The 22,963-nt window shown below is 41.0% G+C and overlaps 1 protein-coding gene across 2 annotated transcripts in view; it reads left to right on the forward strand.

The window, feature by feature from the left end:
• The window catches only part of CDH20 (cadherin 20), a 117,835-nt gene that overhangs the window by 93,151 nt on the left and 1,721 nt on the right, over positions 1 to 22,963 (forward strand). For both annotated transcript variants that reach the window (XM_085304354.1, XM_085304353.1), the window contains 6 exons: positions 459 to 646; positions 5,370 to 5,623; positions 9,697 to 9,833; positions 12,464 to 12,585; positions 14,490 to 14,607; positions 21,096 to 21,347. In XM_085304354.1, the coding sequence (XP_085160480.1) occupies positions 459 to 646; positions 5,370 to 5,623; positions 9,697 to 9,833; positions 12,464 to 12,585; positions 14,490 to 14,607; positions 21,096 to 21,347 (1,071 nt within the window). The remainder of the gene's footprint in view (positions 1 to 458; positions 647 to 5,369; positions 5,624 to 9,696; positions 9,834 to 12,463; positions 12,586 to 14,489; positions 14,608 to 21,095; positions 21,348 to 22,963) is intronic.

Raw genomic sequence — 22,963 nt, forward strand, 5'->3', positions numbered from 1 at the left:
CTGAAAAAGAAGCCTGCACAGATCTGAGGAAGGATTTGCAGTGCTTAAAAACTTGCACATTTATTCCAACCATATAAGCTAATCTACTAAAAGATGCCTGTCCTGTTAAATTTGTTTCACATCTTGGCTTGCATCAAGGCTGCAACAACTCTAGTGCTAATTGCCCTCTTTTTCCAGTTGAAGTTACCGTTTTCAGGTATACTATTATTTAGAAGAGAAACCTGTTCATATGACAGATATCTAAATAGAACTTTCCCAGGCAATTTGGTGTGGGCCTGGGCTTTTAAATGGAAATAACACTGCTGTTTCCACCTTGGAGAAGGTACTAGAGATTCCCTGCAGACTATGCAGTATTATTTATGGGCTGCCCTGACGTGCCCTTTGAATTGTTGGGCAGGTTTTATTTCCTTTTCACTGCTTGTTTTTTCTCCCCTTTCCCTCTCTGCCACTTGTGCCAGAACATTATCAGATGAGTGTGCTGGAGTCCGCTCCCGTCAGCTCCACTGTGGGCCGCGTGGTCGCTAAAGATCTGGATGAAGGCATTAATGCGGAGATGAAATACAGCCTTGTGGATGGAGATGGACTGGACGTCTTTGACATTAACACTGATCCTAATTACCAAGTTGGCATCATAACTGTTAGAAAGGTAGTAAAGTTTCCTTTTTATAGTAATTTATATGGCTAATCATCCTGCTTATGCTTTGTATGTGCAATATTCCCTTATGGCTACAGTAACTTGGTCCCCATTGCATGACAGCAGCCCCTTTCCTGCTATAAAACATAATTTCTTTAACATTCATTSCTGAAATATGAAAACAAACTGTGTTCTTAAGAGCAGCCTTAAAACATGGGGACAACATTGTCATAAACATGTCTTTCCCACCAGAGGAATGTTCTGATTCACTATTTATYTATTTAAATATTCTCTGTAGCTTCATTATCCTGCAATGGAAGAAATTAGATCAATATTTGCATTTGAACTGTACACATTTTTCACTCCGGTGTCCCACACACAATACTAAAGCAAGCCTTAGAATTATTTATAAACCAATAAAACCCAGGCAGTTCTTTTTTTTTTTTTAATTGCTGCTTGAAGATCCATAAATGCTAATTAGACTAGAAGAGGCTGTCTCTAAAATGGCAGCTGTGAAACTGCTAGTACTTTGTACTGCAGGCTATGCAGAAAGCGATAGAGTATTTTGTTTAGACTGCCTGCTGTAAGGTATTTATTCTACAATCTTACATAAATGCTAGAAKTTGAAATTTCTTTCTAGGTTTTGAAACTGTAATTGTATTTCTGCCTAGGTGTATCTAGTGTACTCATAYGGAAATATACTCTCCATTTAAATACACTTGGGACAAAATTAACTACTAAAAAGGATCGACACATGGGATAAATTTGACCCTGAGCATCTCTATGCCCTACAGCAAAGCATTTAAACATGTATTTATGATCCACTCTCTCCAATTCTTGTTTATGGGCACTAGTCCCTAAAGTAAAGCATGTGCTTAAGTACTCTGGTGGAATGAAACTGATGCTGAGTGAAAACTTTAATATAATTTTTCACTCATTTATTGAGGAAAAAGATTGTTTCATTGCAGCAAAAATRTCAATAAGCTTGCCTTTGCTTACTGCAAATACAGTTTTAGTAGATGTTCATGTATGTCAGGAGGAGGAGATAAAAAAATATCTGGCATTAATCATAAGAGTTATGTACTGATATCAAATACACACTGCTCAATCCAGCTGCTGTATGCTAATGTTTGTAAAATTCTCTATATGAGTATGACTTGTTGTAGTGTTATTATTATCAATAGYCAAACATTGGGAAAATTGTCCTTAAATCCAGATTTCAGATCTACTTGGCCAAGAAAAGACATTTAATTAGTATTGATAGAAAAGCATATGACGGTGAAAAATGCAAATATGTGTATATATGCATTTCTAAAACCATAATGAAATCTTCTTCGAAAGAGAAACTTTCCCTTTTATTTTTCTAGAGAGATTTCCCAGATACAATAGCTATTGTTAATCCTGATTCTTTCATGGACATTTGTAAGTTGGAAATTACAATTACAGATAAAACTATCAGTTCTTTAAATGTGGTTATCTCAGCAAAATAGTCCTGCAAAATGCTGAGTACCTCCTGAGGAGTAACAGTTCCTTTAAAACTCCCTATCGGCAAGGCTTTTTTACTCACACTAGTGATGGCTGCTTACTTCTCCCTGCCCTTGTTTTCATGCTGCCCATAGGAAACGATGGGTTGTACACGAGGTAGCACCCTGCTCTGCAGGAGAGAGACCCACGCCTGTCTCCTTGGCACTGCTACCTGGTGAAGGCCTCTCTCCCAGTGCCTCCTCCAAAATTGCACCTGATCTTTTGGTACCTTTTTTCTTTTGCCCCGGGGGGGGGGAGGAGGGTCTTGTTGGGAAGAGGAAGAGGAGGAGTTTTGTGGGGTGGCTGGTGCTTTTTGCCATGCCTGTCTCTCTGCAGGGACCTGCCGTGCACTCTGTTCACAGGAGAAGATCCTCCTCAGGGGACCAGCATGGAAAAGAGGTTTAAACACACCAGTAGAGGAGAAATTTGATGATCACAAAAGCAGTGTTGAGGCATGACATGTGAAAGGACTGAGAGGGAAAGCAAGTAATAGAGAGGGAGCTATAGTCAAAGATGAAGGAGTCCAAGCAAATTGAGGTGTCTGAGCCCAGGAGCACCAAAAGTGTGAAGGCCTATCAAACTTGTTTGATTTTCTCCTTTTTCTAACTTAAGTATTTTAAGTGATTAAGTCATTTTCTAATGTAGTTGGTTCTTACAGCTATTAAGTGTTTCTGTGATTTAACTGGTCTTTTATGAATTAGCTTTTAGTATATGTGCAGTGTTCCAGGAGATATAATGGTCTCTTTTCYTACTATACGTTTAAGCAGCTTTGTATTGCATGCTCTTTACCAGATGGACAWTAACTGTTGCTTGGTCTTGTGAATATATTTTATTGCTATGTTTTACAATGCATAAATATGCAACTAGTAGACCATAATGACTTTGTAGTAATGTGTAATATATTTGTAGAGCTAGTTACATCCTTGCTGACAAGTACTGTTGCATGCCGTAGTCACTGATTTACCAGGTGGAGAAAGAGCAAGCTTCATATCCTTTGTACCTGCTGCTATAGGTTGCACAGTTGATGCTGTATCACTGCATAGACTCTTCAGTTATCTTGGACTTGCATGAGCTCCAACACACACACACACACACACACACACACAAAAAAAGGCAATTCCCATTCCAGTCTTCATTTCTCACCCCCATGTATTAAATGTTGAAAGAGTTTTAGATCCAGTCATTGGTCAGGCCTTCACATGAAGAACCTCCTGGTATCGGTAAGCCTTTGTATGTCACTGACATGTTTCCATCTCTGAAGAAAGAAGCTGTTGTGGCAGGAGACAAGAACTGAAGCCTCCACTGAATTTAGGGGACATTTTGAGGCCCATAGTATATATTCCTGCAGTGCCTAGGCACATAAMACTTGCTTTGTTCGGCAAACTAATGTACATTTAATAAGTGCAGAAATGCCCAGCTGCACTACTGCTTAGGAATGTAGAAATGGATTATGACTGGCCAAGGAGGACTTCACTGCTGCAGTGATGAGCTTTGTACCAGCATCTTCCAATTGCCTTGTCACGCTCCCTCTTCTCCATCCTCCTGCCCATCTTCTTGCCCCTGTCTGCCAGTAAGTCTTCAAAAAAAGAGTTGAATAGGAATAACAGAGCTATAGGATGAGGACAACAGCAGTCTTATAGGAGACTGAATAAACTCAAGAGTCTGTACATGGCAGTTCTATACAGCATGCTCAAATCTGTGTATACAAATAAATCCACACATTTTAAAAGCCATTCATGAAACAAAAATAGTTTGTTTCCTAGTCCTAGTCCACTCTACTCCTCTGAGAACTGGGCCATTTATTTTATGGTACAACATTTGTCTTGCTCGGGATCTATGCCAGTTAATGGAATCCAGTTGTGCTGGTTTTCAGCATTAAAACTCCCCAGACTATAAACATAAAGAACTGTAAACACTTAACTGTTATAATGCTAAGAGACTCGATATGCAGCAGGATTGCTTATAAATTCTAACTGCAACTTGGAAAGTATGACTATGTCCTCTGTAAGATGTATTTGATTTGGTGAAAGACTACCATATGTTTCAGGCTGAGCCTTCTATACTGACAGTCTGGTTGTCAGATCTTTTTTGTTATCTTTTATTAAGATTGGTAAATTGAAGTTTAAATATGGAATTTTACATTCAGATGTAAGCAGCTTTTGGAGAGGCTCTATTCTCTTCAGAGATCTGTGAAAAGAAGAGGACAGAGAAATTAATGATTTATTTATTGAAAAGTTCAGTGTTGGCATCCCCAGATTATATCCTCATTTACAATCCCCATTTACAAATGTAAATCCATGCCAAATAAATAGTTTTATCTGGATAGAAAACTGAATTCACAAAGCTGCTAACAGAGGAAACTGGTCCTCTGAAAAAGCTTCAACAGGAAGAGGTCAGAGATAGTTCATAACACTTTGAAGTTAAAATATTCTCAACACAGACCACACCTGGATTTTGAATCTGTGTTTAGGACACTTACTGAGGAAGTGACAGGTCCCACTTCTGGAAAGGATGAATTACTTATGCTGGAGCAGCATCCCTCGAGAGAGGTTGACCATGACCCCTTACATCCACTCRAGCCATTTAGTGGCTAGGGAGACAGGGCTTTCTCGAGATGCACACTCAGATCTCATCAGAAAGAARCAGGGATCCTAACTGGGATCTCCATATCCTGTGTGAATGCGCTTGTCACTGGCCTACCACTATCATCATGGCCAGTTTTGAGGAACAAGCTCTTCATAGCTTCACCTTCGTTTCAAGTGCTCCCAAAGTGTATGTGAAATGTTTCCATCTGCTTTCTTTGATTTCTTTTTTTTTTATTTTTTCTCTAGAGTGGAATGAAACATGCTGTATAAATCACAATGCAATGATGATATGGGTGCTTTTATTTTCATTTCAGCAAGAAAGTTGAAAGAATATGTATTTTGGTGCAATCTGCAAATATATCTCCCTATTTTTTCCAGTTCAACCRTCAAATTAAAAAAAAAATAGTGTCATTCCTAATACTGCTGAAGCTCTGTGCTTTGCTTCCATCTGCAAATGTTTATGTTACAATAAATATATACTCCTATGCTTAAAAATCATAGTAGAGATCTGTTTAAAAAAAGAAGAAAAAATGTAGAGGATGTCTTTTACTTCTGAAAGTTAGAAGGAAAGAGTTTAAAGCATATGGCTCAACGTGCCTAATGCTAGATCTAATTTTTCTCCTCAGCCTTTAAGTTTTGAGAGCAAGAAAAGCTATACTTTGAAGGTAGAAGGTGCCAACCCCCATCTGGAAATGCGATTCCTAAACCTGGGTCCCTTCCGAGACACCACCACGGTCCACATCAGTGTGGAAGATGTGGACGAACCTCCTGTGTTTGAGCCCAGCTTTTATTTTGTGGAAGTGCCTGAGGACGTGGAGATTGGGACTACCATACAGATAATTTCTGCCAAGGACCCGGATTTGACCAACAACTCCATCAGGTTTGTCCTGTCTTGGTGTGTCCCCCCAGAGTGTTTTCTGGTACATGTGATAGATGGGCCAGTGAGGCATTGCTGGCTTTACCGAGAACCTCCTGTAGCACCGAGGGGAAGGCAATCAACTTGCTTCTCCTCTCTCCCTCTTCTCTTTCAAAGACATTGTTATGTGCAACCTGTCTTTGTCACAGCTCAGCTACACAACTATGTTTGGAGGAGACTGAGCGCATGCTAATAAATATGCATGAGCCACTAAATTATATAGTGTCTGGTCAAAGCTGCAGAGCTAGATATTCCCATAAGGAGTTAAGAAAGGTAAGAGGTGCATTTACAGTCATTGGAGCTTCACAGCTGCAACTCCGCCAGGAGTCAGAGGAGCAGATTTGTGTGATCACAGCGCTCGTTTCCACGGTGGCTGCCAAGTCAGCCCAGTTTACCAGAGAGGGCTGTTTTTCTCTGAGGCCATCCCACATGCTAATTTTCACAACTTGCAGGAGATCTGAGTAACTGCAAGGTAACAACCCCTGCAGGTCAGCTGTTAAAAAGCTTCTCTCACCCATGAAACACAAGGTGTTGACCTGCTGTTTTCCTAAGCTTACACCAGTCCAGCTTCTGAATTATCTGGATTCGGGAGCAATACTGAAACACATGAGGGGAGTCAAAACACTGAGTATTTGGAGTTTTGAGGAAAGGGAAATCTCTATGAGCAGCTCTGTGGGCTTCAGCTAGGAGATCTGAGCAGATGTAATGCCTGTTCTCAAAGGTGTTGCTTTCTGTGTAACTGTTCTATTTTTTTTGTCTCTCCTACCTTATTATATCTACCTTTTCTATCTATACTATAATGTTATCATACTTTACATGGCATTGTCTCAAATTATTCAATCAAGCTAAAGTATTACACTGTGTTTGCATCACAATTTCATTATCCTAAAGTTTTTTCTGCTAACATCTTATTTTGCTGGTTGCTGTCTAGCATTATCCAAACACAGTAATGCAAACAGCTTTCTGTTAATCTGCTTAAAATAGTATGAAAATAATTCTGTGGACTATCAGAGAGTAGAAGTGTTCATTGCTATTTATAATGAGGTCTTTCTTCAGAGCTTCTGACTACCGTTCATGAAATAGCACTCTAGAAAGCATGGAATGCATCACCAAAGTTATATTTTAAGAAGGAAGCAGTTACAAATAATGCATAAATTTCTTTGTAATTTTGCTCCTTCCTGCCTTCTTCTCCTCTTTCYCATAGTCCTTTTTCCCTCCCTCCTGTTCCTGTACCTTGTATATACATATTATACATGATGAAAGGAAAAAGGGGAAAAAAAGAATAAATACTATTTGTAATGCTAACTAGAATGCACATGTTAAGAATTAGTTCTTCTACTCTGCCTCTTATGTGATCACCTTCATCCATGCCAACCCAKCATCAGACTGGCAGTACTTTAGATTTGCTCTGCATTCACTTTGCGCAGGTACACAGGATGAGGCAAGATAAGAAAAATAAAATCCCACATAATTTGTTATCCAAGATGAAGTCCATCTGAAATTAAATCTATGGTCTGATCCTGCCTTTTGACATTTTTTTCAAGTATGGAAAAGCCAGAACACACTTCAGAAGGATTCACTAAACACAGGGGAACTCTCAAATCCTCATTTTCCCGGCTCCTGGAGTCTGGATCCCTACACTGTGAAATTCTGATTGCTTGAAATATACTGTGATTATTGTTAAGTGACTAAGGAAGAGCAGCTAAACATTACAGTGGAAATGAGTGTGAAGAAGTAGATATTATTAACAGGAGAAAGCATGTGGAGAATCCAGACAAAGACTCCACCTGTGTCTCTTGACACCAGTGATTAATACTGCACCACTAATCACAAGGCCATATTCAGTTTCAGATACTCATTGGCCTTAAACTGTCAGAGAGAAATTCTTTTTACAGCCCTCATACAAGAATAATTATTATAGCAAAATATAGTAACACTTGTACTTATTTCCTAAATAAATCAAATGCCTCAGAAATCTATTTATGAAGAGATGGGAGGGATTGGGAGAGGAAGGGAAGCAAATCTGTCTTTTCACCCTTTTTCATGTCTCTTAAAAAATGTGTAAAAGAACGTTGTTTGTTTCCTCATGACGTTGCTCAGTAGTATTTTATATCCCCAGTTTAATATGTCCCTATATAAAGATCAGGCTGGCATGCTTGTTCTAGTGCGTGCTTTTATGCTGAAAGGAGGAAATTCAGAACAATATACCCTGTTCAGCATCTGTTGTGACTCATGCCCTAAATCCCCATCAACTTTGAAGAAAGAACCAACAAAAAATGGGAATAAGTCTGAGCTCTGTTCTAAGCTGTGGTATTTACATTAGCACTTTTGCCAGAGGATCTCTTCCTATGCTAAGATTACTGGCTAGGAAGGGAATTTGTGCAAATTACTGTTAAGAGTGAGGTGATGCACATGAAGGGTACTGAATATCTGCTTCCTGCAAAAAGTGTATGTGTGTATGTGCCACCTTTCCAGTCAATTGCTGAGGGAAAAACTGAATGAACGTCGTTTGTGCAAGCTGTTGATTGGTATGAAACCTGAGAGCACTTATGACATATCRGATGCAAGAAACACATCCACACCCTTCCAGTGGCAAACACAACACATGCAGAATGAGTGAAACTCACTTCTGCAGGACATCACTGCTGAAACTGGGAATCGACCAGGAATTAAACAGSAAAAACAGGGAGATCTATGATGCAGTCAGCTTTGCCTCAGCATTTGAAGGAGGCTCAGGGCAGAAGCAAGGTGCCTGCAGGAGCCCTGGTAACTGGGGCAGTGCTTGTTCACCCCCAACCCCAGTCTGTGGTCCAGTTTAGTCTGCAGCTTTTCCTGCAATGGGCTTCTCGTGCAGGAGGGCTCAAAAGGGGATTCACCCCTCCTGTGAAYTAAGTATGAGCATGCTTAAGCTTTTTTCATAGAAATAAGACAGTCTCAGGGATGCCTTGAGGCTTCCTGGCAGCGAGGGTTATATTAGTTAGACAGTGAGGACTATATTTAACCCTGGCATGCCCAGCTTGCCATGGGAGGGAGGGGCAGCAAGGGACCCACTGCTGTGCAGGGCAGCCCTGCCAATAACGAGACATCGCCCATCGCACGGGGCAGCAGTGGCAGCAGAAAGTCCGGCTGTGTCGCTGGCAGGCATAGTTTGGACGCTCAGGTAGCACACACGGCTCAAATTGTTTCTTTCCTCCAGGAAGAAGCAGGGGCAAAGCTGGCAGCAGCCCTTTGCTGGGACCCTCTCCTTGCCACTGCCCAGCAGGCAGCACTGGTGCTRGGCAAGGTGACCCTCTGGCTGAGGAGCACAGTGCTGACAGCCATCTCTCCACCACCTAAGTTTTCTTGTGGCCTGTGGGTAACGCCACGCTCCCCTGCTCACGGGTGCAAGCTTGCTCTCAGCATTAAATTGACACRCTATTGGCCAGGCAGGTTCAGTAATTAAGATGAATCGACCTCGGAGAGGAAAGTGGTTTTTCTGGCTGGATGATAAGAGAAATCTGTGCCTCGCCCCACTGCGTGGGCATTGCTCTATCAGTGGAGCAGTCCAGGATGCCGGTGGAGTTTATTCCTGTAAAAGAAGAGGGAAGGCAAAAGAACAAGGAAAGGAACAGTTCCTCCTCGACCGCCTAAGTGCACGGAGAATGAGCTGATGCAAAGTCATTTTCATAGTGTCTGAATTGTGCCCAAGGAAAGGGTATAATTATTTTGCTTAGAAAAGAAATTGCACTCCTCAYTGATAGACTTTCTGCTGTAAAGCAGATGTTTCTGTGCTGAGCTCTGCCTTGCTTGGAGGCTTCTTCCTTTAAATGTTTCTGTCTTCCAGCTCTATCCAAGTAGTGCTCACRGCCATGGGAATGTCCAGATTTTCAAGCACCTTATTCTACACCTATAGAAGCCAATGGAGCACACAGTTAGGTTTCGTGGGTGAATGTGGATCTGCTTTCTACAACAGTATTCCCATTGCTGGAGTACTTTGTTGGCTATATCATATCCTTTTCACAAAGGTTGCATAATATTTTTATTATGTGCTTTTTCAGATATTCGATTGACAGGAGCAGTGATCCGGGGCGTTTCTTTTATGTCGACATTACATCAGGAGCACTGATGACCGCAAGACCTCTTGACCGGGAGGATGTTTCTTGGCACAATATCACTGTGCTGGCCATGGAGCTGAGTAAGGAAAATGCAGGCTGTAGATAGCTTAAAGAAATATAACAGACAAAGCAGACCAATAGACCTGAATTCAGCAATTCACATGTTCTTATGCACTGAGTGGGAAGTCGTATTAACTGAATTAGTCTTCTGATATGAACAAGCAAATACTGCATTTTATTTATTTTTTTATGCTCCTGTTTGCAGGGTAGTGAGAGGAGTAGGGTCTGGCAAATAAATGCAGAGTGCTGCTTTTTCAGTTCATTAGTATTCTGAGGTTTTATTTAAAACTCTTCCTGAAATAYGTTTCAGCAAGAGCTCTATCTCTCCAGAAGGAGTAGGCAACAAAAGCAGACACTGCAAAGGCTGTGCAGCTGCCAGGGTAGCCAGCACTACCTGGGAGGGTTATGTGGCTCAGAGAATGGCAGACAGCAAAAAGCCTTTCACTCCTTGGTCTCCAATTTAAATCTGGTCTGCATCAGTCATGAATGAATGTCATCACCATCTGCTTGCTGCAGAAATGATTTGGGCCAGMGTGCTTTGGGATCATCTTGTATGAGAAGCTCAAAGCAACTGAAATTTGTTAGGCTTTCAGGTTTCACTGCAGCCCTGGTTCATCCATGCCAGCCATTTGCCAAGGCTATGAGATCGTTTCATGGTGAAGCTATGAAAAATTTATCAGAGTTTGAAATACTAACAGACATGAGCTTCATAAAGGAGCTCAGRATATATGAGCAAATAAAATTAGAGATTCACTCAAGCTCCACCTGAAATCTCTTTGTTCCCCACAGTTTTGTTCAGGATCCCMGTTCATCTGCTGAGGGGTAGCAGTTCTTCAGGAGCTTGCTGCCAATAGCTGAGCAATCTTTCACATCTGAGGGAGCTTGCGAGACAGCCAGGTTGTACCAGAGATAAAGGGCAATTTGAAGAAGCTTTGTACCCAGACTGAAAATGCTACAGAGGAATTTCATATGCAGTGCTATTCTCATCTCTGCARCAGTGAAAATCTGCAGTGCTGAACTGTGGAACACACACTTGTACTTTYAAGGGAAAGATTTTCAGGACACTTGCCCAAAACCCAGTCAGMCAGCTTGAAGTTAGCAGGGGGATGTATCGCAAGCGTGCAGGTGATCTGCCACCTATGTGTAGACRGTTCCGGCATGAGGAGCCTTCCTGCTCCCTTTTCAGGAGTGAGGAGTGTTCATGACATGGTATGAWCTAACCCCATCTGTTTTGATGCTAGTTTTATTTTCAGCCATGAAGAGTCATTGCAACTGTATGTATCTTTGCATATACTGAGTATATAAAAGCTATCCCTGTAGCAGCAGTCTAGGATGAGAGCARTATGAAGGCATATATGCATACATGCCATTCATTGACTCATCCTCCTTCAATCCTCAGTCAGTTTTGTTTTGTACATGTACAGTACAATATTTTAATTTAGTGAATATTTTTAAATGTCATAGTTGCATAGTGCATTCTTGAATAAAGCTTTTAGTTTCAGAAGTTAGATCAATACTACTAAGAATATAAATGTCGGCWTTCATATGCCACAATGACAAAAGCCTCAGCAAGATATGTGTGTACACATGGGAAAATGAAGGATTAAATTATTAGTTAGTGAGAAACAATAAAGTTTAAGAGTAAGTATCTTAGTGATACAGCATGATACATGCTTTGATACAGCGGATTAAGCCTTTAAGGGAAATCCAGAGTGTAAGAAAATTCTCTATTGTTATTTGAACATATCATTTCATGCTATAAAGGGGGATGTATTTTGGGATAAATGCCTAAGGTGGTATTGCTAGAGAGAAGCAAAAGCTTATAAGAATTTTCTGGATTTTCTGACCTCCTAATCATGAATTTATTTTTTGTGCTTGGAGCTTCATTTTATCATTTATGAGGGGGGGAAAGGCATTCTGGGGCACATAAACACAGAAAGAAAAGAATTGTATTTATTCAGTGAACACTAAGATAAGAAATTGTGAAGATATGTGAAACAATGTGTAGATTTACTGGAGAAGAGAGCTAATGATGAACCAGTAGGACAGAAATATCACAAATGATGTCATGCAGAATGTAAAWTTTTCATTGCAATTTTAAGCTTCAGTGAAAGCTTTTCTGAGCAATTTCATGTGTTCTTATGTTTTAACCTCCTGTAAAAAGTATTAAAAAACTGGAAACAATATTTTTGTCTTCAAGGTATATAAAATCCGAGGAAAAATACATCTGAATTGCAGAATTATCATTTTCAACAAACTCTAGATAACAAGCGTATCCTTAGAAAGAAGCTGTTCCTAACTCCTGCCAGCAATACCAAGGCTCAACAAACAATATTTCCCAGTCAAGCTGTAACTGCAGGGCATTGTCTAAAACTTTTTTTACAGAAATAAACCCATTGGACTAAACCAGGCTGAAGACATTCATACCCGAAGGAATTTGTTTCCAAAAGATGGAAACCAAGGGTAGACAGGAGGGCATTTGGAACGTAATTCTTAGTCATACCGTCTGCAAAGGACCAGTTCCAGATGAAAGAACGTCACTTAATGCAAGCCGGTAGCAAAAAGCTGGTTTACCTCTTCAGTAGAGCGAAGAGCAGCCCCTCGCCCTTGCCAGAAATCCCCTTTCTTTAYTTTGCTCTCCTTCTTCTAGACAATCCCTCTCAGGTGGGCAGCGTCACAGTGACAGTGAAAGTCCTAGAYGTGAACGACAACGCGCCGGAGTTTGCGAGGTTCTACGAAGCTTTYGTTTGTGAAAATGCAAAAGCTGGCCAGGTGAGAAATGCTGGTGATGCCCGCGTGAGGGGTCAGTGTTGTCTGATATGGAGACACTGCTTTGGAAGGGGCGAGCATTTAAAACAGGACTTGGCTAACCAAACATTTCATCTGGACTCTCTTCAGCAGCTGCCCGTGARTGCCCCTTCTGAGGCCTGGGCTGCTTTGCAGAGGCAAACACATCACACCAGTATTAGCATCATATATAGCACCTTTCTTTCTCCCACAGTAATTTCCACACTCACTGCACAATACACATCATTGCTGGAAAAAAACCCTCCTTTGGGAAGGTGCCAGCAGGCAAACACCCAGTATGTCTGTAGCAGCAACAAAGAGAAGAAAAATGTTTCAAGAAATGCCGTGGATTCAGTTGGGMCCATGTGTGACAGAAAAGATTTACTTTTAAAAGATCTTATTTATAGGYGGCTTAACATCCCTGACTTATGGGAGCTGGACATAATATACTACAACAGCTTCAAAGGGATGACGAGCTGAATCCGTTTTGCCGGGATGTGAAATGTGAACCGAGGATTACAGAGTCGTAGATAACACAGGACTTCCAGCTTCCCATACTGTAAATCAATGCCTCCAAGCAAGCTGTGATGCCTCTGTGTTCCTCTCTCTTCCAAAAACCCATAAAAGCCCTTGAATAAGGTCTGCCTCTGCCACAGACAGACATGAGCTCTGCCTCACTGAAGTTGGTTGGAGCTTGGGGGGACACAACCTGGCACAACCTGGCACTTCGCCACCCAGCAGCCACAGTGCAGACTTGGTCTCTAAACATGCCGTTGGCTAACATAGCTTAAGCAGGCAGGTGCACAACTCATGATTTGTGAAGGAAGAAATTATACTAGCAATATCACAGCCCATCTCCTGACTTCACTGAAGCTTCTCCAGTCTTGCTGTGAAGCAGAATGAAATAGCAATTCACTGCTGTGACAACTGTCCTGAGATCAGTCACATACAGGATAATTTCATCCCAATAATTGAAGGAATCCCTAACAGTACAGGGAAAAAAAATCATTGTCTGCTTTTTTGGGTATTTGAAGGGAGCATGTTCTAAATACTATGCTTTTCAAGAAATGCATTCTAATTTGGACTGCTCCTTTCACTGAAGAAAGTCAATACAGTTGCCACATTTTGAAAAGTTCTGAAGACAGTTTTAATTTGCTAAATCAGGCTTTATGAATCTGTCGCTGCTCAATCCAAAAATAATTTTGAATGAAAAAATCCAGGTGAAGATTTATTCCTTGTCTAAAAAAGTGTCAGAATTTTTAATCAGACAGAGTTATAGCTCACTGTGGCTGAAGTCATTATATCTACTTTGCTAAACCTCCTTAGTAAGGTGACAAATCTCTTTCTGGACTTAGTATTGTCTTAGTTTCTTTCCACAGTGTTATTTGTTGCATATGGGGAGTGTTTGCTTGGTTACATTTCCTTTCTTTGTTTTCACTGACTTCTTAGGAATAGCTTAATTGATTTAAAAATGAGAGAGTGATAAAAAAAATCAATCTGGAGTCCTTTTCTACCTACAAAATGAAGCTGAAAATAAGTATGGGCTTTCTTACAAGCTCTTCAGTGTGGAGTTTCTTTTCTGAACACCCTGGGGCCTCAAAAGAAAATAAAAATATGTGAGAGGAGATAGGGAAGCATGGGAGAGAAGTGTTGTTATTTTAATGAAACTATCTCCTGCTTTGTTTAAAAGTGATTTGCATGATCACAGCAAAATAAAATGAAGCCTACAAGGTTTTGCGCCGGTTCAAAGTCATCTCTTGCCTCTCTGTAAGGACAATTCTATTCTAAAGCTGCAGCTGCTTTTGCATACATCTAGATATAAAGTTCAATTCTTGGACGGTATTGGGGTTSCTACTCATCTGCTTCTGCTTTGTTCTTGTGCTCTGCAGCTGATTCAGACAGTGAGTGCCATCGACCGGGATGACCCACAAGAGGGTCAGCACTTCTACTACAGCCTGGCCCCTGAGGCAGCCAACAACCCCAACTTTACTCTAAGGGACAATCAAGGTAATCCGAGCGGACACAGACAGTTAGCTACTCTAATTTCTAGTGCCTCAGTTGGTCTTGAGAGGCTCTGACTTACAGTGTGTGATAAGACTGCCATTTCAAATAATAACAAGTGACACCTGCTCCTTAAAGGCAGTGATAAAATGACATATTACTTAATACACTTGAAGGTTAGATGATATTTGCCCGCTATAAATGTTCTCTAGAAATAGGCCCCTTTTTCTTCTTCAAGGAAATGTGGCAGCGCTTTGTGCAAATTCAGTTCTTGTGGTTATGCTGCAGGCATCTCAACTTACCAGAGTGGAAACTGCATTTGTTCAAAAGGAGATGCTTGCTTAAAGGTAGGATAGAAACTGGAAGTAGGAGACAAATCTGAGGGGAATTACATTGCTCTTTTATGTGTCCTTCATGTTTCCTTCCAGGCACAGACGAGAAGATTCCTGTATTGTTCCAATATTTTTCTCAAAGCTCTTTTCTTTTTCCTCTTTACACATACTCAGCTATTGCCTAGAAGAGGGAGGGAGGAAGATAGGGAGGAGATGAAGGGGATGGTATATAGAGCCTCAGGGAGTAACGTGATGTACAGCTAAAAGTCCATGTAAGATAGGCCAAGCAGAAACTGAAACACCAGTAGGGAGACTTGTAGCAAAGTGTTGGCCTTTGAGTTTTCTAGCCTGTGTAATTTGCTTCTTTTCAAGAAGTTTTGGTGGTTTTGGAGCCTGCAGGAAATCCTCTCTGTTGGCAGGCCTGCATATAGTGGCTGCTGACAGGGGAACATTGTGGGCAGACAACAGCGCTGAGGTCAGATCCGCAACAGCCTTCAGTGGGAGAGAGGGAAGACTTGACTGAACAGCTGCAGTTTTGAAAGTCAATATCCAGAATGTGATGTACTGCAAATCTGGAATAAACAGGAAGAAAAGCATCTGTAGCATCTGTGGCCAGCCTCCCAGTGGAGTGCCTACCCATGGTCCCATGTAAACACATGGGCCTGCTTGATGCACTTACTGCCACGATCCCCTATCAATGCCTCTGCAGCCATACGAGAGAACAGTATATAGGGTAATGCAGAAGGCTCTACCTTCACTAACCAAGCAGCTTAGAAGATGCTACTTGCAGAACTTGCAGCCTCTTCCACAGTATGCTATCGCGTAATCATCTCAAAGCAATCTTTCGCATAGGGCTTCTGAAGCCTCTCCACACAATTTCTTGTGATTTTCTCTCTCTCTCATCCTCATTTCCTCTCTCTGTCTCTCTTTCCCTATATATATATATATACATATATATGTAGCCTAAATACATAAACACATAAAATGCAACCATTGCTGAAACATTTGGCAAACTAGGCTCATTTCATCCTCAAGGCATTGCGCTAAAAAAAGCAGCTCACGAAATTCCCAGCATCAGATGCACTTTTCCTGTCTAAAGCCATACTTGCTATAATTTATAGTGACAGCAGTGACTGAATGGCTGTGCCTCCCGCTCTCTCAAAAATACCAGTTTTCCAGAGAAATATATCACAAGAAGCTTACAAATCTGAAACAGAAATGTTAAGTATCAAACCACCGACTATTTGAAATATACACAGTAAGGATTATTTTACTGCCTTAACAATTTGGAGCGCAGTAGTCAGTTCAGTAACAATAATTTATGTTTATATTTTCATCTAGGGACCACTAAGTACTATATAAATTACAAGACTTAGTCACAGAGGGGACAGATATATTGAATGTTACAGGATGGCAYGACAGGGAACAGAACCCACCTTGCTAATCACAGCTTGTGCATCTAAACGTGAGAAAGCAACACTTCCCAAATTGTGGGAAGGTACTATTAAAATTAGCAGTTGTACTGGTTACTTGGTTGCCCAACACAGCAGTAAGAGAAACTGCAAGATATGCAGCCTTCCTGGCAGCAATTAAAACCTTGATTTATACTAAGCAACAAATAGATCACAGTTTGCATTCTGATGAGCTGTTTTACATATTTCTTTGGCCCTTGTCGTAATAGTCTCTGAGAACTTCTTTTTAGTCTATTCATTTTCCCCATATCTGTGGCAGACAGAGAAATCCTATTGTCTCCACTTTATTGGATGGGAACATGGGGAAAGGAGAAATTAAGCTACTTAGATCCCTGATTCTCTCTGAGTTCAGTAAAATCAGTGGGAGATAAACATGTAAGCAGCTGCAAAGATCTGGGGCTAAATGACTTCCCAAGGCCATACAGGATGTGGTCTCCCAGCTCTTAGGTTGCTGATCTAGGCTTTGGCAGAGCCATCTTCCCCCCCTTCTAAATCCAGGTGAGATTATGCAGGGAAAGAATTGGCACAACAGTTTTACTGTAAGAATGAGATGACCAATAAAATAAACTTACGGCATTTCCAAATTAAATTTTGAGCTGATCTTCTGCTGATCCTTAAGCTGTTGGCCTCCACAGTTGAGGAAAAGGAATTAATGGAAATTGTAGCCATATTAATGGGTGCAAGTGTCAGTGTCATATCACTGTCAGGCATGTCATTGCAGGTCCCTAGCAGTCTTCATCATTGCATTTAAACTTGTCCTATGAAAATCGTTAGTTATTTCTTCCCTTCCTTTAAACTGAGGTCTACCTCATGACAGAGAACAAAGATAATGAGCTGAAAATCCCTAAGAAAAAATAAAATCCCTTCCTCAAGTTAGTGGAGTCTGGAATGTCTGCTTCCCTGTACTCTTTCTCCTAGTTCTGGTAAAATATTGCTTTCTATTAATCATAATTATTACAATAGATTTTAAAAAGCTAACAGAAGTTGTGGGAAATATCACCAATTCTTCTATAGGCTCATGCAAAAGAAACAAAGCCTTTTTCATGGCAGGAGCGAAGGTTAGCTCTTTTCTCTGCATTTCAAATTATGCAGTGATTACTTCCCTGACCTCTCCAGAGAGGAAAATCACTTCCAACAGAGCAGAAAATGGCAGGAAGGAGATGCTCCATAGCTTGCTGTCCCAACCAGATGAACACACCAGCCTGCACACCAAAGGGAGGTTTGGCTTTCACRCTTCTTACGATCACAGGGGTGTGGGACCAGCCACAACAGGTTCCTCAGTGCCTCTGCTCAGCGCTGCAGCTGAAGGCTACCATCTTCCTCTCGGTGAGCCAAAGCTGCTGCATGGAAATCTATGATGCAAAAATATTGTATATTCTTACGTTCAGGTTTTTTGTTTTGGTTTGGTTTTTTTTTTTTTTTTAATAATGGGATTTTCATGTGCTCACAAGCTCTCCTCTCTTGATGGCTGGGGCTTAGCAGATATCAAGATATCATGTTTGCAAAAAAACTGTATATTCCAGTTTCTGCCATGCCTCATCACATTCCAGCATGTCTTTGCACTGCAATACTACATCAAATCGCATTGGCTTTTCAAGAGACACACAACAAGATCTGGTGCCAACATACTGCAGTCGCAGAGTAAAAGGTAGAGTCATTGTTTAGGGATAATTTGGATGCCTGCCTGGGACAAAGCAAATGTAATGTTGAGAGTCACCAAGGGGAATTATATCAGCAAGAACAGTTAAGACTTGGGTGATATTGTCAGCCTATCGCAGAAAAAAAAAGAAAGAAAGAAAAAGAAAACATCCAACATTTTATTATAGAAACTTGTTTTTCAGCTTGAAGAAGAATTATGGTTAAAAACACRTGAGATCTCCCACTAACTAATTTTACACAATTTCACTGTCACTGCCTATAACTTCTTTTACAAGCAAAGTATGACTAGCCCAGAATAACAAAGACTTTTTCCCCTCACAAAGAGCAACTTCTCATAAAATGAAGGTTTTCTGTCACCTGGATGGAATTTGTGAATTTTATTATAAATCAATTTAAAAAGAGTGGTTTTTTTCACTCAGAAAAGAGAAATGCAACCATGCTACCACATGGTTTATCTTTTTGCCAAGATGACTCAGACATTTCCATTGACACAGCGTAAATCCAGCTACTTTGCTATTCCCTGCCCTTTGCGGGCTGCTTTTTCTTGGGATAAAACAGGCACAGCACTGGAAAGATTTGGTTTTAATTGCTGGGGAGCACACACTAAGAGGCATGGAAGCAGCCTGCAGATGAGAAAGGATTTGTGGGTGCACGGGGTGGGGGTGGGGGGGTTGCAAAAGGCAAGGATTCCCCATCTGCAGCACACCTAGGGCTCATGGAGAGCCTAATGGTGCTGTTCTCCAGCTGGTCTTGGAACCTGTTCATGAARATCACCTACTTCTGTCTATACCTGCTGCACATTTTCAGAGCTGCGTGGTGTATCAAGGGGTGGTGAAATCAGTAAACACTGATGCATAATCAGTTTTAATCAACCTTGGGCATCTCATTCTACATCTGGTGCTATCTGGTGGTTTCCCTCAAAGCCCTCGCTTCTGAGATCACGCGACTTAACAAGACACTACAATATCATTACATATTCTCATACAGACACACACTCACTTCAGAATTTTATGCTTTCAGAGTAAAAGCTTGAAATTGCATCTAAGTGCAAGAAAGAAAAGAGCCTGAGGTTGTTTTAAAAATATCATATCACAAATTCAAAACAATCTCATGACTTGTGTAGACTGATCTCTCAATATTTAAGTGTGCCAGTACTGTCTGATGCCATAAGATTTGTATCAAGAAGTGCAGAACTTGTAGCATAATCCAACTGTAGCAAGTCTAGCTTGTCTTTGCATATATTCCCTAGCTGGCCATGTATAACATTCCACTCTCGACCATTTCACTCCTAAAGGCCATCAAATGTTTTCTGATGTTTAGACTACAGCAGATAATAAAGCTGATTCACCTGCAAGCAACCTGAGTCTCTGCATTGAAGAAACTCACTTAGGTTCTAAACTGTAGCAGTGAACTGACATGGAAATATTATGAAAAATCAAATGATTCCTTGCAATTATTTGAGGGTTTTTTTATGTTCTGCTTGTGATCGGGATTCTTGCCGTTTCCAGCTAGCAGCTACATTGTGCCATGCCACCCAGGAATAGCTGATGATTTCCTGCATACCTAAGCACAGTAAATGCAAGTCCTTAAGAACCTGAAGGCGCAGGTGGCCAAACTGTGACTTCTTTTGAACCAAAGAAACAGGAAACAAAATCAAGTAGTAAAAGAAACTCCATGAAGTTCAACTCACAAAAGTCCCAGAGCATCATTGCACAGGGTCAGAGCTTGCAGGTCTGCCAAAGAGAAAAATCACCTTTGTTTCCCATTTATTTTTGATGTCCCAAGACCTGCAAAAATGTTTGTGAGGAAGACCAACTTTTATGTTTGTTCCTTAAGCTCCTTTTTACCACTAGTTGTACAGATCACATAGGAGACATTCAGCCTTATGTTTCTATTTCAACCTTACACCTCCAAAGAGTCTGTGAGGCCACAAAGATTGAAAGTCAGCACTGGTAAAATCATCACTGGTCTCCAAAGGATTTTTCCTGGCATTTATGAGATGAGAATTGAAGAGAACAAATTCCTAAATCCATTTTTTTTCTAATTGAGAAAGTCAGTGCCTAGTCTGCACTGAGAAGCTTGAGGGTATGCATAGACAGGAATTCAAAGGCCACTAGGGAATTCTGGCATTTAAAAAAACATATTGATTGCGAAGGAAAATCCCCAGAGGTAGAAATTTCCTTTGAAATGGAATTTCAAAGTAACTTATTGTTTGGTTACTCTCTTTTGAATACTTTGTTTCAGTAGCACTGTTTTGAATCATTTTGTTTCATGTTCTTATGTTAAAGAGATGGCCACACTAAATGAAGTGGAATGGTCAAATCCAAGGAGAATAATTCTGACAATGATGGAATGAAGCATACTGACTTTTTCAGTGGCAAAGTGGCCARTGAAATCGCACGTGTTTGACTGAAAAATGTTTAGTTGCAGATTTTCAACTTGCTGCTGTTTTAAGAAAACAAGCTRATTATTTTCTTTGCCTTCTTGTTGCCTCAAGCAGATGGACTCAGAAAGATCTGGTCAGCCTGCCTGAGAAGTCTTTCAGGAACAGGGTGAAAACAAGGATGAAAACATCAAAAAACATAAAGAGAACCTTAACATGTCCCCAAAGGTTATACACAAACATCTCCAAAATAGTGGCAGCACTTAAGAGTGAGGTCTAGAAAAGTTGCTGAGCAGGAACAAACAGGGACAACAAGTTGCCTTTAATTGTTAATTTATGTCRTGCCTTCTGAAAGCTATTTTAGCTAAATCTGAAGGCTGTGAGTTTGCTCTGGCCACTTTATGTCACAAAGGGTAAAGGCAGSTTATAAGGTGTGTATGCCTTGCAGGTCTCACAACTATGGCTGGAGAAGACACTGGAACAGGGAGGCAGAGGCAAAATGCTGATTAGTGACAAAATGATGAAAAATAAAGGAAAAATAGAGAGAGGATAAATATATGTGGGTCTAGAGTTGATTTTTTTTACCTTCCTTTTCTAATTAATGCGTTTACCCTGTAAATAAGCTCTTCTTTCTATTTATTTTCCTAGACAATACAGCATGGATTTTAACAAGGCGATCTGGCTTCAGACAACATGAGCAGAACACGTTTTACCTCCCCATCCTGATCAGYGACAACGGCCGCCCCATGCTGAGCAGTACCGGCACGCTGACCGTGCACGTGTGCAGCTGTGATGACGATGGCATGGTGATGTCCTGCACCGCAGAAGCCTACGTCCTCCCTGTCAGCCTGAGCAGAGGGGCCCTCATTGCAATCCTAGCCTGCATCTTTGTCCTGTTAGGTAAATGTTGGCTTCTCAAGAGGAGACAACCTCTTCTATTCGGGCCCGTTTTCTGATTCACAGAAGGTGAAGGCTGTGCATAAGCATGTGTGGGTGTATATGTGTGTGTGTATATGTATAAATATATATATRYAYACACACACACACACACACACGTATGCATTAATAAATGCGTATGTATATCTAGACACACACTTACATAAGGGATCAGAGCAAGGAACAGAGGATGTAGTCAACTGCCTATAACTTCAGATTGTGGGAGACATGGTAATGGGTGACAAATATGATTTGCAGATATTTCTGCYGGAGTCCTGAAGTGCGAAGCCACCTTGTGCAGCAGTGCTGTCTGAGAAAGAGTATGTTGGGAGGAGGTAACAAGAGGCTATTGCTGGGGACAGGTTATACCCTCACCCACAGCAGTTTCTGATCCTACCCTCTCACAGGAAACAGGAATGCAAAATCCTGTTCTGYCTCTTGCCTCCTTTTGGTAAGAGATATACACTCCCCCCCAGTCTTTTGCCCTTGAAAAAATGTATTTAAATAATGCCTTTGCTGTTATGAAGTCTTCTCCATTCATGGGGGATGAGTTGAAGAGGTATTCATATAGCTAAAAGTGTCTGCAGGAAATCAACACCAGACAAGGCAAACCTCTCTGAGGTTGCCTTATAGGGACATTTTTCTTTATTCAATCATTTTCCCTGACTTTCTTAAGAGAATGAAGAAGGAATTTTGTATTGTGGGGCATGAGAGGGCATTCTATTGGTTAGATTTTTGACATACAGATTGGAGCAAAAYTCCTCAAAGTTCTTGAATTTAGTTGCCCGGGAGCTTGATTTACAAGTTCCCTTATGGGTGTTATTAAACTCTCCCAGTTCCATTGTTTTATTCAAATTTGTGTTATCTAGTTCATTGCATAGTCCGATCTCCATAATGTATCATCATTCTTATTTCAAAAACAGCAAAGGAGCTGAGCATCTTGAAGCTTCTTGGTACCTGTATGATCAGTTCTTTGCATGCTAAAAAGCATCTGCATCTTGATAGCGCTGAGCAACTGACAGTAGGTCTACTCATCCCARGGCAGTGCCTTGCAGATAAACAAGAACTGCTTTGGAGCAGTTAAAGGAGCTAGCTTTGCATCTTGCAGTATATACAGAGCTATCACCATGATGCCTAGGCACCATCCATCACCAGCTCAGCATTCCTCAATCTRTGTCAGGTGCAGAGCCCAGTGCAAGATCCATTCCCAAAGCAGGCTGCAAAAGCTAGCTACAAAGCAGGAAAATAATGACCTCTGTAGAGCTGTGTGCCACTGTAGACAAACTCCTACTGATGTCTGATCTGGTTGGTTTAAAAGTAGTTCAAGTATCTCTACAGTGCACAGCAAGCAATCCTGGATAGACATGTCCTAAGTGTCAWCAGGATTTAAGAATTATGGTGAGAAAACAGACAGATTAACAGGACCTGAAGGTACTAATTTTGACTTGAAGGAGTATAGATTTCTACATCTCTCCCCCCTCAAACACCGCAGCTCTTCAATTCCCAGGGGCTCACCAGGGGAAAATGGAGCAGCAGGCAGTTTAAACCCGTTGCTAGAGTGCATTTTGATAGCCCCACCT

The sequence above is a fragment of the Rhea americana genome, unplaced genomic scaffold (genome assembly GCF_003343005.1).
Source record: "Rhea americana isolate MKP2758 unplaced genomic scaffold, rheAme1 scaffold_207, whole genome shotgun sequence".
In the NCBI taxonomy this organism is placed as follows: domain Eukaryota; kingdom Metazoa; phylum Chordata; class Aves; order Rheiformes; family Rheidae; genus Rhea; species Rhea americana.